This window comes from Mustela putorius, unplaced genomic scaffold, assembly GCF_011764305.1.
Source record: "Mustela putorius furo isolate JIRA1106 unplaced genomic scaffold, ASM1176430v1.1 tig00000095_pilon_pilon_pilon, whole genome shotgun sequence".
NCBI lineage: Eukaryota > Metazoa > Chordata > Mammalia > Carnivora > Mustelidae > Mustela > Mustela putorius.
In genome coordinates, this window is record NW_025421280.1 from 11,040,120 (window position 1) to 11,056,040 (window position 15,921).

Genomic DNA, 15,921 nt, shown 5'->3' on the forward strand with positions numbered 1-15,921 from the left:
AGGTTAGGGAAGTTTTCTGTCCCTTCCTCTCTCTCTTCTCCATCTGGGACCCCTGCAATGGAATGTTAGTATACATTCCCTTTAGTATATTTTTCATTTTCAGTTATTGGTTCTTTTTTGTATTTTCTATTTCTTTGTTGAGGTTCTGAGTTCATCCATTCTTCTCTCCAGTCTGGTGAGTATCTTTATGACTATTACTTTGAACTCTTCATCTGGAAAATCTTAATTTTTGAACAAGAGTTCCTGCATTTCCATTTTACACGGGACTCCAGAAATGATATTAGCTGGTCCTTGCTGACACTTACTATTTGTGTACAGAGGCCCTATTAGCTTCACACTGGCTTATTGTCTCCTGTGAGAAGAGAGGATCTAAATAGAAAAGGAAAACAGTTATTATTTGTGGGTATCTTTGTAGCAGTTGACAGAGAAAGCAGTCCAGATAGTTCTACATCTCCTACTGCTTCTCTCAGGATCAAATGAAAATAAAAGGTTATTGGTGATCCTCAAAGAGCTTTTGTTTATTTGGGCTTTATCTACCAATATTTACTCTATCAAAAATTGGAACTGAGAAAACGTTATACACAAAACCACGCAAGCACACATTATGGTAGCCATCAGAGTAAGAAGGAACAAGGCAAATGGTATCTTTGCATTATTATGAAAATAGTTTTGAACTTTTGAATCTCCTGGAATGGCCTCCTTCCCAACCTGTAGTCCTCAGGACATACTTTGAGAATTGTTAATGGAATTAGTCTTCTAGGAGCTCTAACAGGGTGATAGATATAACATTAAATATTTGCACAAGAAACTGATCTGTGAGTCAATGTCTAATCTGTAGTCTCATGAGACTATAAAAACTGTGCTCATGTTCCAAACTTCTTCTGTAGGAATGTAGGCTCTACTTAAAAAAATCTGACAGTAATGCTGATAGAGGAGTCTCTGAACAGAACGGTCTTGACTACAGGATGCTGTGAATAAAGCAGTTTGCCTTTAAGCTGTGCTTGTCTTCAAATAGAATCAGTTTACTTTGGGGTGTGGAATTTTATCCTTAGATCATTTATCTAGAAGTTTCATCCATCTGGCACACAGCTGAGAACCCTGAGAGTTGGTATTAAGAGATGTCTGTGAAGACCTAATAAATATCAAGTCTGTCCGCTCAGAAGTTCAACTCTTTGACTTAAGTGCAAGTGGCCAGGCCTTCTCACCTCTCCTTTTGATAGAGTTCAAACATTTGTAAGGAGGGAAAATAATGATAAACAAAATGCAAGGCACAAGGCTCTCTGGGGAAAGTTCCTATTAAGGATACGGTCCATATCCTTATTTGGAAGGTCAGTTTGAAGCCCAGTACCCACTATATGCTAGGCATTGGGCTTCACGCAGTGGAGACTGGGACAAATGAGTTACCTCTGCTGGTTTCCGTGGGGTGGGGGTGACAGTCCTGTGAACAAGTAGTTGCAGTAGGAAGCGGTACCCAAGAACAGAACTGGCAAGAACGGGGTGTCGTTAGTGCTGTTAAATGATTACCTCTTCAAAGAGAGTGACTTTGACATCCTCCATCCGCTGACTGAAAGGGCCCTCAAAGGAAATAGTACTTGCAGGGGCAAGGGGGCCTGTGGGAATTCAGTGGAGGACTGTTTCACCCAGACCGTAAAGGAATGTGGCAAGTGTACTGCAAGAATGGGGGACATCAAGAAGACTCGTGGCCAGAAAGATATGGGGGGCGGGGGGCACACCAGAAGGACTCTGGTAGGTTTCTGGTTTGCCCAACTCCATGGCTGGGGAAGCGGAGTTTGGTTTTAGATAGGCGACATTTGAGAGGGTTGGAGGCCACCAGGAAAAGGGGTATTTAGAGGCAGAAAAAGTAGATAGGATGGAAACGGAAAGCTAACTGGTGTTCAGAACAGTGCACTATCAGTAGCAGCTGTTTAAAAATTTCAAATTTGCTTGGGTAACGTGGAAAAGTCACTTCTGTGGAATTGTTTATCTCCCAAAGAGTGGATATAATAGAAAGAACATGTTTCTTCAGGTGGCTTTTAATGCAGCTCACTTACATGCTTTGTGCTGATCTAGTTCAGAACTCATTTGCTCTTTTCTTATGTAGGCCTAAGAATAAGCTGCATTTGATTAATTTCAGGGGTGACATTTTTAGCACGTGGCATACAATAAAAATCACTGAATAAGACAATATACCCCCCAAATTGAATATAGACAAATAAATAGCTTTTTAAATTGTTTAACCAATTGCTAGTTTTTTCCTTCCCTCATCCCTTACTGTGAAATAGAAGTTTAGCTGCTTTACTGAATTGAGCACAAAATAACAGCAAAATCAGTCACAGAATTGGGCAGCAGCATTAGAATTCAGTCTGAATGGGAAGAAGTTGGCAAAACCCAGAGGTATTTGAAAAGCTAATACAAATTAGTGGGGGAAAAAAGCTACAGAAGCAGGCCTAATTTTACATACCCCAATTTTCATAGACCAGTAACAGCTGCCCAGTTATTTTGATGCTGGCTTCACTATTTTTTTTTTTTTTAAGATTTTATTTATTTATTTGACAGAGATCACAAGCAGGCAGAGAGAGAGTGAAGGAAGCAGGCTTCTGGCTGAGCAGAGTCCGATGCGGGGCTCAATCCCAGCACCCTGGGATCATGACCTGAGCCGAAGGCAGAGGCTTTAGCCCACTGAGCCACCCAGGCACCCCTGGCTTCACTACTTAAACATTGCTGGCTGTTGTCATGTTTGTAGGCATCTCAGTATATTTAAAGCTCGACTACATTTCCCTCTTTCCCCGACCCCCTCATCTTAATCTAATTAACAGGCCAATATTTTGAAATAGTCATTATTTCCTTTAAAAAAAAAAAAAAAGACCTTAAAAGTCTTTGGAAGCAGCCAATACTATGGCCATCTTCAAATACGAGGGAACCATGATTTTGAGGTACAGGTGTTAACCTACGCTGAAAGTCTGTTCACTTCATGTTACAACATTTGTTTAGAAAAAAATGAAAACTTTAGTCTTACTTTCAAATTGAAAGGTTAGCAGAGTAGCTGCTAATTTAATGGATACACTGAAAATTTGCTGAGAATTTCCAAAGGAGCTACCTTGGAAGTAAAACAGAAATGAGGATATAGGGGTGCCGGGCTGGCTCAATTGGTTGAGTGGCCGACTCTTGGTTTTGGCTGAGATCATGGTCTCATGGTCTCAGAATCGAGCCCTACTTGGACTCCATGTTCAGCAGGAGTCTGCTTCTCTCCCTCTGCTCTGCCCTGCTCATCCTCCCCTAAAATAAATCATTTTTTTTTCTTTTCAAGAAATGAGGATCTGTAATTGGTGCCATATTAGCAAAAATGTTGTGAGCTTCTAAACAATCTGGGATGACACAACTGATGTACAGGTCCATCCCAGCCACGAAGTTTGACTCCAAATATTCACATATCACAAGTTTCATCTATGATCCTTTCTCTCTGAATAAAGAGGAAAATGTTGGAGTTTGGATACCACATGGGTGCCTAGAAGCTCTGACACCAGGAGCAAATTATTTGTTCTCTTTGAGAGTCATATTCTTGAAAATTCAAAACACATTGTAAGCTCTAAACTTATGATTTTTTTAAAAAGATTCTGTTTATTTATTTGATAGATCACAAGTAGGCAGAGAGGCAAGCAGAGAGAGAGGGGGAAACAGGCTTCCCACTGAGCAGAGATCCTGATGGGGGGCTTGATCCCAGGACCCTGAGATCACGACCTGAGCTGAAGGCAGAGGCTTAACCCACTGAGCCACCCAGGCACCCCTAAATTTATGATTAATAGTAACATTCTCACTCCTAATCAACTAAATCGTATTTAAAAAGCTTTCTTCTCTAATAAGTGCTGAAATTCACTGTAAGGGTATAAAAATAAACGTAACTAATTAAGTTATTAAATAACTATTTACATTATCTATTTAATTAGGTGTTTGAAACATAAAACCTCAGGAAGCTTGCAAGTCTATTTTTATAGGCTGGTATAGTGCTTTGACCTTCTAGAACATACAGACCAGGAATATCTGAAGCCTGGGAAGGGCCTGACACCTTAAAATGCAAACAGATCTACAACAGGCACCTGCACACACTGGTAACACAGAAAGAAGGGTCAGGATCTTCCCTTTCCACTCCTAAAGCAAGTCAACAAGAAAAATGTTTGAATTTTGAAGTTAAGAAATAGATACATACTCATCATGAACAATGGTAGGGCCATCCCTTGTTAAGGCCTCTTCCTTGATGACATTGATAAGTTCGAAAGTACTGCTGATGGGGGCATCTGGGTTAGGCCATTTGGGACACTGGAAGTGCCGAACCTCTAGGACGTAGTCATCCTGTAACCAATACAACAAGTCATAGCCCATCCTTTATTTCCTGACACCTGTTAACGTGCGGACTAGAACTTGTTCCTGAGAAAGTATGTATTAGAGATAACTGACGAGTGCCAAATAGTAGGGAGGTCTGACTGCCTGCCCTTAAAAAAGGACCAGGTCATGATAGCAGAATCTTATTTTTGTTGAGAGGATAATAAAATTTTAAGTGACCATAAATTATAAGAGATTTTACATAACCTATTGATCTATACATTTATAGGAAGACATCATCATTTAAGTTATTAATATCAGAGAGCGCCTGTCTTTTCCACCCCATAATAAGTTATTACATATCAAAATGTCATTTACTACTTAAAAAAAAAAAAGTCTTACTATTATCACTTGTAACACATTGCAAGGTTTACATTTCTGGTGGCAAAGAGAATGTTGAGCTCTAGTATACTGTTTTCATAATTAGGTCAACAGACCTATTTGTATGCATGCTCAATCAGAGGAACAGTTACATTTCATCTACCCAGCTGCAAAAAAGCAAATATTTGAAGGAAGGAAAAAAGTGAAGTGTACATATTTAAAATTAAGTCATACTCAAATGCCTGGGCCTGTCTCGAGGGTGGCAAGTGACTTTATTACTACTTAGAAAGATGATGCTGGGCCCAGATATGACTGTTACTGAGAAATGGGGGTTTAAGTTACCTGTGTAGCTTCAAGGATAAAGTCATGGATGATAATTTGTTCTTCATTAGAGAGGCACAGTCTGTCTTTGCTGATAAGGGTGACGGTAAAGGCCTCACAGTTCATGGATTCTTCTCGACTTGGCCAGTATACAAATTCATCTTCTGCCTATGAACCCCCCCCAAAGAAAAAATTCCTCTGCAGTGCTGTCAAACATTTGTTTTTTAATTATTCTTGCAAATTGATACATAATGTTTGCCATCTCCCGTACCTCCCGAGTCACCATTTAATCATGCCCGCTTCACCAAGTCCAGTGGTGATTGTAAAATATCCTCAGTAATAACCATTTCCTAGCAGTTCCCACCGAGGTCACTGTAACAACCAAAAATGCTCCCTGTAGAGGTGATATATTAAAATTAATTGACCTAGATCCTGTTTTTATTATTTTTTTCCACTATGATACATTATAGAACTAACTCACCTGGAGTTAGTATATTATTTCACAGTTGCTTAAGTAACTAAGACATCCTAGTTTTTACTTCCTATGGATTATGAAAACAGTTCTACAGGTGATGAGCATTTTGCCCAGGAATTTCATCAATATTATATTAGTTAATTTTTGCAACATATTAGAGAAGTAAAGGATTTTTATTATCTGTCTTTACAGAGGAGGACATCAAGACTCAGGAAAGCCCATACGTTGTCGGAAATCACACTACTGCTACATGGTAAGCAACAGAACCTGTCTGCGGAGAGGTTATGCATCAATAAGCTTATGTTGGCATGGAGTACAAAGTGCTCTTTCAGAGACAAGTTAATCTATCCATGTTAGGCTTCAACTGGAGATTAACATAGAAAAAGTCTTTCAGCCTTGAATCAGGCAAGCTTTAAATGTTCATCTATTTTAGGATTAAAAAGAAATATTCAGGCGTGGTATTTGAATTCCATCCCTGAAAACTGTGGAGGCCTAAGAAAAAGTTACGGGGTGCACAGGTTGGAGATTTTGTGAGAAATACAGTGATAAGGATAAGACCCCTGCCTCCCACTGCCATGTCTCTTTTCTCTCACCAGTTCAAATGGCAAACTCTACTTTGCCTGGCATATCTGTCTTTCGATGGGCATTTTCCTGAAAATGCTTAGATACTACTAGTAAAGTCAGAAATAATTCTGAATAATGTTCAAAACAAAGAAGGTTTTGTTTAATCTTACACTGTTGCATCAGAAATGAGCCAACAGTCCAATAAGACTTATCACCCTTTCAAGTTTCAATATAGCTTATTGCCAAGTACATTTTTATTTTTAAAGCTCAGCATAAGGGGAAACAGATTAGCAATTGGGTTTAGTCTATACAAAAGAAGTCTGTAACTGTCAGGGGGTTTAATACATTTTGTCCAAGGAAATGGAAGTAAGACCCTTTTAACAGATATTAAAGATGTAAGGTAATAATGGACAGGGCCTATACATTTAATCGATATGCACAGACTAAGCACAGAATTTAGGATTGGAAGTGATCCTGAATAAATTAATCTGGGCCTTAATTTCCATATCTGAAAAGTGGGAATAACAACATTATGTACCTCCAAGAAGTTAACACGGATCATAAATTATCAAACTGGCCTAGTGACTGCCAAAGGGATTTTATTAATGGTAGAAGAAAGGCAAAAAACAAAAACAAACCCCCCAAACCCTTCTGAATACACATAGTGAGCGAGGGAATAACTGATTATCTTCAAAGACTATGAAAAATACATGCTGCTTCTTAATTCAGCAGCAACTCCGGGCTCATGGTTATTTTGCTTACAAATATATTTGTAGATCAAAGATCCCTGTATTTTTAACAGTGCTTTCTGAGCTAGGAACTAGGGACTTCAGGTACTCACAGTATCATGGTCATGTCAAGTTATAGCAGTGATAAATAATGAAGCCAACAAAGAGAATCTACATATTTAGGAAAAATGTGCACTAATAAATCTGACTTTCATCCCCGGAGCTGAGAATGCAGACATGCAGGATTCTAGCCAGGCCTCCCTCAGCCTGAGACACTGCGATGACCTGTTCTGGGGCAGGTCAAGGTCCTCACTGTCTGCAGAGCAGGTGGGGACTCAGGTGGTCGAGCCTCCCGCAACAAATGAGCCTGTGTGATCGATGCTTTTGGTGACCGTCCTCTGGTAAGTGACAATAACAAAATACTGACTCATCCAACAAATGAACGTTTTAACAACCCTAAGTGCCTCCAATTTCCACATGCCAAACAGAATAGACCCCTATTGCCAGCTAATTTGAAAATTTACACTCCAGTTTTTAGCTTAAGATTCTCAATTTTGCTGCCATTCTATCATACAGAAGCAGTCTTGGTATTCTGAAGCTGGAGCAAAATGCGACAAAGTGAAGAAGTTCCTACTGCCTGGGCACACAGTCAAATGCATGTCAGCAAGACTAGGGGTTCAATCACAGGCTGTTCTTTCTTGATTAAAAAATTCACTAATCTGATCCTCATGGAAGCAGCTCCTCATTGTTTTTTTTGTTTTTGTTTTTGTTTTGTGGGCTTACATGTCCTCATAATAACTTCTGAACACCCAACTAATTCTGAGAGTTAAGCTCATCTTGATAAATTTTGTTTGCCCTTCTTTTATATAATCCTGAAGCACAGCCGAGAAGGACTCAAGGGAGGAGAGAAAGGGGCTATGGCTCAGTCAAGGTCTTAAAAGCACCTTTAAATTGGAACAAAATAGCCTTTGTGTATCTCCTTCCCTGTAATGCATCTGCTCTGCCTGTTGAATGGGGGGAGAAAGGATAATTAATACTACTGATAGAAGTTTACTGGGGGAGGGCTGGGAAACCTTCCTCTAATGCGGGGTGGGACGAACAGAGCAAAAGGATTAAAAGACGGGGGACTCGGGTTCAAATCCTTCCTCCAGACATTTGTGTATATGCCCTTAGGCAAGTTACTTCCCTCCATTCTCCAAGCTGTTAAATGAAATAATAGTACCTATGTCCTAAAGAGGTAGAGGATTGAGATTCAGCAAGCTAATACACGTAAACAGTCACACACTCAAATGTTAGCTGTTATTTTGTTTTTCACAAGTGACATACAGCAACTGAGAAGTCAGGTTAAGGTCATATGTTAAATGGGGTTACTCAAAGGCCCTTTTCCAAAACCTCCTACTGCCCTGCCAAGTACAGCATGAGAGAATCAAGTTATGGAGTGCATAGGGACAGTAACTGTGACAATACAAAAGGAATCTGATCAGACTTAAAGACGAGAGAAGTCTAGATGCTCTCCCTAGTACACGCGCACAGTGAGCCCTGTGGTAAGGTATCAAAATGATTTATGCTTATGGCCTCACAGGCTCATTAATATATAGCAGATGTGCTTTGCTTACCAAGCTCTGGTTGTCTGGCAGCATGACAATGATCTGTGCATTATGATCCCAAATCATTCGCCAGAAATCTTTCGTAGTATGTGGCAGAGGATGCTGGGTTATAATAAATTCATTGCTCCTATAATAGCCCTTCAGTTAGGGAGACGGAAAATCAGCAGTTACAAACATTTTATTCTGATGTTGTGCTAGTAAAATACAGCATTGTTCTGACCTCACTTGAACAATTGAAAAAGGCAGTCCATAGATGTGACTAATTTTTAGATGTATATGCTAACACGTGTAGATCATTTTCTCTCCACATACAATTCCCTTCTAGTGCCCCTGCTGTTTTTACTTAACAGCAATTTCAGCATTTATTCAAACACGAGATGGGTGAAATTAACAAGAACATTAATTCCTTAACAAACACTTTTCTTAAAGTATTTCTGTATCCCCGCTGATTAGCAGTCTTTTGTTAGAGGTCGCAAGATACAGAAATCTCTCTAGTTTTTATTACACATCGAGAAATTATTTGAAAAATGAAATCAGCCACATAGGTGGTATCTGCTCTTTCCCACCTTTTAGTTTAATTGAATTTATTTATAATTAACTGTTGACTCTCACCATGATATAAGAAGCATTAATGTAATCTGTTCCTTTCATTCCAGGCAACGGTGCAAGACCCACTCGGGCACGCTCAGCTATTGTATGGAAAACAAAACAAAACAAAACACCACATTTGCCTTGTTACACACACAGAACCAATAATGCTTTCTGAGATTCACTTGGTGAGTAATCTATTTCCCTGGCTCTCCTTTCATTTTAAAACTCACCTATATTTTTAACTAAGCGAAAGTGTCAGCTAAGGCAGAATGGAAATGGAATTCTACAGTACATTCCCAGAAGGGAAGAGGCTTTAGAGGAATAGAATCTTCCTGTGAGAGAGGTTTTCACAGCACATCATGAAGAGAACACTCTGTGCAGACATGACAGAGGATGTCAGATAATTTTTTGGCCCTGGTTTGATATTCCTACAGTTACACCAACACATTGTACTTTTTGCTCTTTTGCAATTCCCTTACCCATATTTTTCTCCCCAAAATGCACTGAGAAAACCAGGGCCTTTGTCGGTAGAGAGAATCTGCCTAGTGATCACCCATGCTTGTGTCTACAGCACACACAGTATCCTCTGCTGGGTCCTGAGTTATTCATACAAAGGTCCGCATCTACCCACCGTGCCTCGATCTCAGTAGCCAGAATCACGTATTGATGCATCCCAATTGTACAGATTAATCAGAGGTTCTTAAGATTTCTAGGAGCATCAATGCTACCGTGATCATGGCTTTGCCTATTTTTTTTTTTTAAGTTAAATTGGAGAAGTACCGTAATTCTTGAGTTGTGAGGTCAACGGAAGCTAGACATCATGTCACACTGAAGGAGCAGTTTGCTGGCCCGAACAGCCAGTTTGATCACACTGCCTCAATTTTCCTGGCATAACAATTCCCCTAGGTAGTCACGGCCTCTTTACATAATACATAAAATTCAAAGAAAAAATACTAACACACTCAACCAAGTCAAGCTGATTTTAAGATCTTACATGGCACGACTGAAGAGTTTCGGTTCTTTTCTTTGTTACACTCTTTCTGAGCACTAAAGCATTCCACATACTTGGCATTACATTGTGTAACCAGCTGAAAGAAAGGCAACATTTTAGTTTTCATTCATTAACCAACCTTATTGTGATAATCATTTTATAATACACGCAAGCCTCAGGTCATTACTTTCTACACCTTGTACAATGCCATGTATCAGTCACATCTCAGTAAAGCTGGGAAACAATAAAACACAGTTACAGTTGATAGCATTTGCTCGATGATCTGGCGGACAAAGGCCAGTCAGCAATTAGATTACTGAGGAGCCAAAACATTTTTCTATCCCAAAGACCATTTTTCTATCACTAGTGGTTACTTCTGTCCCATTACCGTGGCTATGTTTGTCTTTTTCTACTGTCAGGCCACAGGCTTCTAATAACAGGTTCAAGCTGGGCAGTAGATATTATTGCATTGATCTGGACTTTTCTGTTGAAAATGTCATGCTTTTTGGCATTTGTCTTCTGTCATTTCTCCTAGGCACATGAGATTCAGGTGGGTCTATGCTAGGAAAGACTGCTTTGTGGTCACAGGAGCGAATCATGTTTCTTGAACGTAACTAACTAGGTTCTCGGTACATTTCTGTCAAACTAAACTAACATTGTTCTAAGGCCACTATACATAGACCAGTAGTTTGGTTATTCTTCTTGTTCTTCTATAACTTGGTTGAACACTATGTCAATCCTCTGTTTTGTTTTTTTTAGCGGGGAGGGAGTCCATCGTAACATGAGGGAACAACCTCCTCCAAACATTTTTGTACTACTGTCCGGGGTCTGGGGGTAGTTTTCAAGTTTCTCTCTTGTTTTTCCCCTTCTACTTAAGTTCTAAAGTGGTTAGTTCCTACCGAAGAACCAAGTACTTGGTCTTCAATGGAATGAAGAGATTTCTTTTAAAAAATTCATCAAAATATGTGGAAATAAATATTGCAGAAATAGAACTTAAGAAATATTGGTCCTTAATTTTTTTTAGGAATTAATTTTAAACATTTAAAATGGGATATAATGTCATTAATTACCTCAAATGGTTTTTCGAATAGTTAGGATGTTACAAAAGGAGAGCTAGAAATTTAAGACGCTATGGAATGAAAAATAGATTAAGTTCGCTCATTAATTTCCGTGGCAGTATCACTGATTCAAATGATGGTTTCAGAATCTATGGAAAGTTTTACATGAAAAGTACGACTGCAGAGATTCACTCCATTTTTTCCACCTTGATACAGAATGAGAAATTACATCTGGAATAATGCCAAAAAAATTTAAAAGACTATGAGAGACTAATAAATAAGAAAGTACTTAGTAATTTGAGGGACAGTGTTGGAAGGTTAGAATAAAGGACTGAGCTCCTAATTAATGTCCTTATAGTATTGTTTTTTTGTGTGTTTGTTTTAACTTTTCCCTCGGTTACTTCCATATAAACCTCAACTGCCTTTAAACTTCTCCATGCCCTTATCCAAGTGAAAGAAGAATCCTTTGGGGAAAGTTAACCTCTCTTGGGTATTCCTTGGTAACTTCTTTTCAGTTTCTAAACTATTTGATAGTCTTTCAAATAGATTATTTGTTGACATACTGTCCTAAAAATAAAACCTTCTTAAGGGTAAGATAAATTAGTTCAGAAAAAATACAGCGACTCGTTTTCGGACTAGAGTGACCGACTCCAACTATGAGGTCACTGTGGCAGGGGGCTGCTGCTGTTTATGTTCAGATGAAACGCCAAGTGGCTCAGAAGGGAATACCGCACTGCATCATCTGCTTGGATCCCAACCGTTCACCCACAGGTGGAAACATTATTCTCTTCCTGCTACATTTGAAGAATACCAACGGTAATGCCTTTCAGTCTACACATTCATGCCAAAAAGCTATGACCCTCCCCAAACTCAAGCCATTTCTTTATTTCTTTCAGAACGCTACCTTGAATTGTTTCTCCAGCCGTGTCTTTCCTCCTACTCCCGGTATGAGGATGCTGTTAACATAGCTGTGCAGCTGATTCGAAGATACTTCGGTCTCCTTTCCTAGAATGGCTTCCAACAAGGCATCATGGATGAAAATGTACTGCTCCTAAAAGGGACAGAATGAGGAGAGTTGGTCAGGGGTAGCCACCTCTATCCAAGTCATGAAACCGACCTCACATCAACTCTGCTCCCAGGGACTGCCCCGTGAGCTCCTTCAGGCATTTACAGCTAGGCGCCTTGCTCCAATACTTCCCCGGTTTATCCCTCATAACTTATTTTTGGGTCAAGACTCTGTTTTTCCATACCATGCCCAATGCAGCAGCAAGCCATGGAGAAATGAGTGTCACGAAGGCCTTTAGAACCATTCTACTTTTCAGGCCGGACAACATGTTTAATTCCCCATCACATCGAACACAGCACTAGATACAGCTGTGTCTGCCTTTCTCTTTTTTTTAAGATTTTATTTATTGGCCAGAGAGAGATCACAAGCAGACAGAGAGGCAGGCAGAGAGAGAGGGGGAGGGAGAAGCTGGCTCCCTGTTGAGCAGAGAGCCCGATGCGGGGCCCGATCCCAGGACCCCAAGATCATGACCTGAGCTGAAGGCAGAGGCTTAACCCACTGAGCCACCCAGTGTTGGTGTAGTGACTGAGAAATCACACAGAAGATCCTCACAGAAAGGGATAAACAGGGAGTCAAAGAATAGTATCATGGTCTGCATAGCTTCCGCTACAAACCTGTGCATTCTTTCAGACCCTACCAGAATGAATCTTCTCCTCAGAACCATGCCACTTTGCTTTAAAGCACATGCTAGAATCTCTCGAGAGCCTCTGCAGCCGCTCCTCACCTCAGTCTGGACGAGGTAGTTACGCTGTGTCCTGATATGCTTCAGGAATCCCAGGACGTTAACTGTGCTTTTGTCTTTGATCTGCTGCAGCATGCTGTCTATTACGATATAGGTGCCTGTCCTGCCCACACCAGCGCTGGAAGAAGAAAGGAAGACACTCAGCGGCTACCTTTTGCTCTACCGTGTCATGCATTAACTGCAGACTGAAAAAATTACTGTCTAAGCATCAAATGAGCTTAGAAATAACCTTGTTTAGATAACCTAGTAGAGAGTTGACAGATTATTCACAGTGGACAGCATCCAACAACTTCATGAGGACATTTCCCACGAGTCTTGATGTGGGGCAGAGACAGTCTTTTATAAAGACCACAGAAGCTGCAGTGAAATGATGCACGTTTATTTGCTTTCTCAGCCTTGCTCGCTGCTCAAACCAAGGATGTAAATCGGTGATGCAAGGGATGGAAAGCAGCCCTTCCTGGCAGAGCTATCCCCCCACCAGAACCCTGTCTGCTGAGGACCCAGGTAAGGAGTTTGTGTTCCTGACGCCCAAGCTTGTGCCTGGTTCTGGAGCACCCATTATCCTCTCAATAAGTGCCCTTTCTGCACACCTTCCTAGTCTGTTCAGTACTAGAAAGTTCCCATCTAAAGGGTGCCGCCTTCCTTTAGTCAGCCCGGTATGGAATCAGAACGGCATGCCTGCAAACTCTGGCTTCTTTTATCCATAGTTCCTCATTGTTAAAGAAACACCACCACTCAGGAAGATGGGAGTTCCACCGTACTGATTATCGGGCTGCTTTTGTCAGAGTCCCCCAGCAGGCTCCCCGCCTCCCACGACCACCCCATTGATACCCCAGCTCTTCGACACTTCCATGTCTCTTTTAGCGACTCCTCAATGGGTCAGCAAAAAAAAAAAATGTACTTTTCATGAGGCTTTAAAGAGGAGATGAGTTCCAACATATGCCAAGGACTTGCTTTGTGATCGCATGTTACGAACAGCAGCCCAGAAGAAATGCTCAGAAAACGCCATGCCTCTCTGCAACATAGCTCACAGAAGAGGCAGCATCTATTTGAATACCAAAGTTAAAAAAAAAAAGAATTCCAAGAATGCAATCACAAATGAAAGATAATAAAAGTATTTCTAAACTACCTACTAAAGTTGTTTAAGGTAGTTAAGGGAAAAAAGGCCTTCTCGGTGCTTTCAAAAAGGTCTTTTTTAGAGCATGTATCAACTAAAAAATTAAAAATCTTTTCACTCCTACAATACCTTTTATTATTTAGAGGAAACCTACAGAGAAGCTGCTTACAAAATCTCAAACTCCCTAGTGTAGGAAGCCCTGAACTTGTGTTTAAGGTCAGATTTCTATGTAATAGGAGCAGCTGCAAGATTCCCTATAAACAATGGGGATTTTATTAATAATGGAGGTTATAAAAACTGGAAATGCATTCTCTAAGAGCAGATTTTGTTTTGGCCCCAGAAGTAGCAGGTGACTTCCGGATATTTTGAGAATACAGGGATTTTACAGACCCTAACAGGCTGTGCCGGTCCCAGTTTACAGAGGAAGACTCCCGTTTCTAAAAACACAGGGCCCCAATGGCCCCCATCTTCCCACCCTGCGCACTTCAGATGTTGAAACCCAGGCGCAAGAAGGAGAAAGGTGTTGGCCCCACCTGCAGTGCACCAACACAGGGCCCATTTCTGGTGTCCGGGCGGCCGAGGATCTCCTCACAAAGGTCAGGACGGGGAGTGCATACTCAGGAACTCCCATGTCAGGCCACTGAGTGTAGTGATACTGAATCACGACCCGTTCATTCTGACGACCCTTAGGATTTCCCTTCTGACCCTAGGAGAAAGGTGAAAAGAGAGGTCTGTAAGCAGACAGGTGGCATTCTGGATTAAAAAAATAATAATGATGAAAGGATGTAGGAAACAGGACATTGCATTTCATGTGCCCTAAGTACTGTTCCTAGCTAGGTACTTTCTCCTCGGCAGCTGTCTTGGGCCAGGAACGGAGATGCTACCTAGCTGGGTGTGAAGTAGCACACATCTCCTGGGAGAGAAAATGGGGGAAGACTACACCAGGAAGGAACACTGAATACCAGTTTTCTGGATGTGGAACCATCTGCAGCATCTGTAATTTGCTTACACAGCCTCCATGTTAACTTCCTGCCATGACTCCCGTCCTTTCTCTGCGGTCTGGCTTGGACCATCAGGGTTCTGAGTGCTGGCTGCTGCTGTATGTCCTCCGGAAAGTGATTCTCAGTCTCCAGCGTCAATAATAAATTTACCTTTCGCTTTCATAAATGAATTTTTCAGAGCCGTTTTCCTTTAAGTGGCTGACCTTTTTACATTTTAACTACTTTGGATGAAAAATTTCCCCAAACAGGTAACTTGCTGCTGTAGGTTTTTCTTACAGCCAATAACTGGATAAATGCCTGAAAATTTCCAGTTTTTTTTTGAGGACTCAAGGTCATTAATCGGCGAGAGCATGTAAGGTCTTTGGCCCTGGGCTACAGAAGCCCGATGGCTTTGATTTCTGAAATCTTGTTAACCCTCATTTTCCTATCTTTCTCTTTCTCCTTTTTCCTCTTGCACAAAACACCCAAGGTTCCTATTTGACTTCTGTCCTCTGACCTGAGTGGTTTTAAAATAAGGGGGCAATGTTTAAATACCTGAAGGGTTTCCATGAGTAATGGGCTTTGGAAATATAAGCTGGTTACTGGTTGGTTAGTTGAAGCCAGCTAACAGCTCTATTAGAACACAGATAAATATAGTGCTACTTGACTTTTATATACTTCTGCCATTCTAGGGAAAAAAAAAAAAAAACTAAACATAGAAAAAAGGCTGTTAACCTTGGATCACAGATGGATTTTGGAGCCAATGAAATTATATATAAAAATTTGAATAAATGTGAATTCTTCTGGGGCAGGGGGCTGTAGTTTGAGCACATTCTCAAAGATAGCCAAGACTTAAAAAAAAAAAAATCACACCCATTGCTACAAATACGTGCCATTCCTAAGTCTTTCTACAGCAATTACTTTACATTTTCTTAATAAACATCCATCTAGAGTTCCTAGTAATGGGGTCATTGTCCATGAAC

At 40.6% G+C, this 15,921-nt stretch overlaps 1 protein-coding gene and 1 long non-coding RNA gene across 6 annotated transcripts in view; one reads left to right on the forward strand and one right to left on the reverse strand.

The window, feature by feature from the left end:
* LOC123394400 overlaps window positions 1–7,191 on the forward strand; it is a 90,595-nt gene extending 83,404 nt beyond the window's left edge. Inside the window, exons 2-3 of the long non-coding RNA XR_006609126.1 lie at window positions 5,687–5,747; window positions 7,010–7,191. This is a non-coding gene — a long non-coding RNA (uncharacterized LOC123394400). The remainder of the gene's footprint in view (window positions 1–5,686; window positions 5,748–7,009) is intronic.
* The window catches only part of PTPRG (protein tyrosine phosphatase receptor type G), a 698,698-nt gene that overhangs the window by 13,739 nt on the left and 669,038 nt on the right, over window positions 1–15,921 (reverse strand). For all 5 annotated transcript variants that reach the window (XM_013052481.2, XM_013052475.2, XM_004738287.3 and 2 more), the window contains 8 exons: window positions 14,492–14,664; window positions 12,824–12,959; window positions 11,938–12,084; window positions 9,979–10,072; window positions 9,006–9,082; window positions 8,403–8,531; window positions 5,041–5,187; window positions 4,205–4,347 (listed from right to left, as the gene is read on the reverse strand). In XM_013052481.2, the coding sequence (XP_012907935.1) occupies window positions 4,205–4,347; window positions 5,041–5,187; window positions 8,403–8,531; window positions 9,006–9,082; window positions 9,979–10,072; window positions 11,938–12,084; window positions 12,824–12,959; window positions 14,492–14,664 (1,046 nt within the window). The remainder of the gene's footprint in view (window positions 1–4,204; window positions 4,348–5,040; window positions 5,188–8,402; window positions 8,532–9,005; window positions 9,083–9,978; window positions 10,073–11,937; window positions 12,085–12,823; window positions 12,960–14,491; window positions 14,665–15,921) is intronic.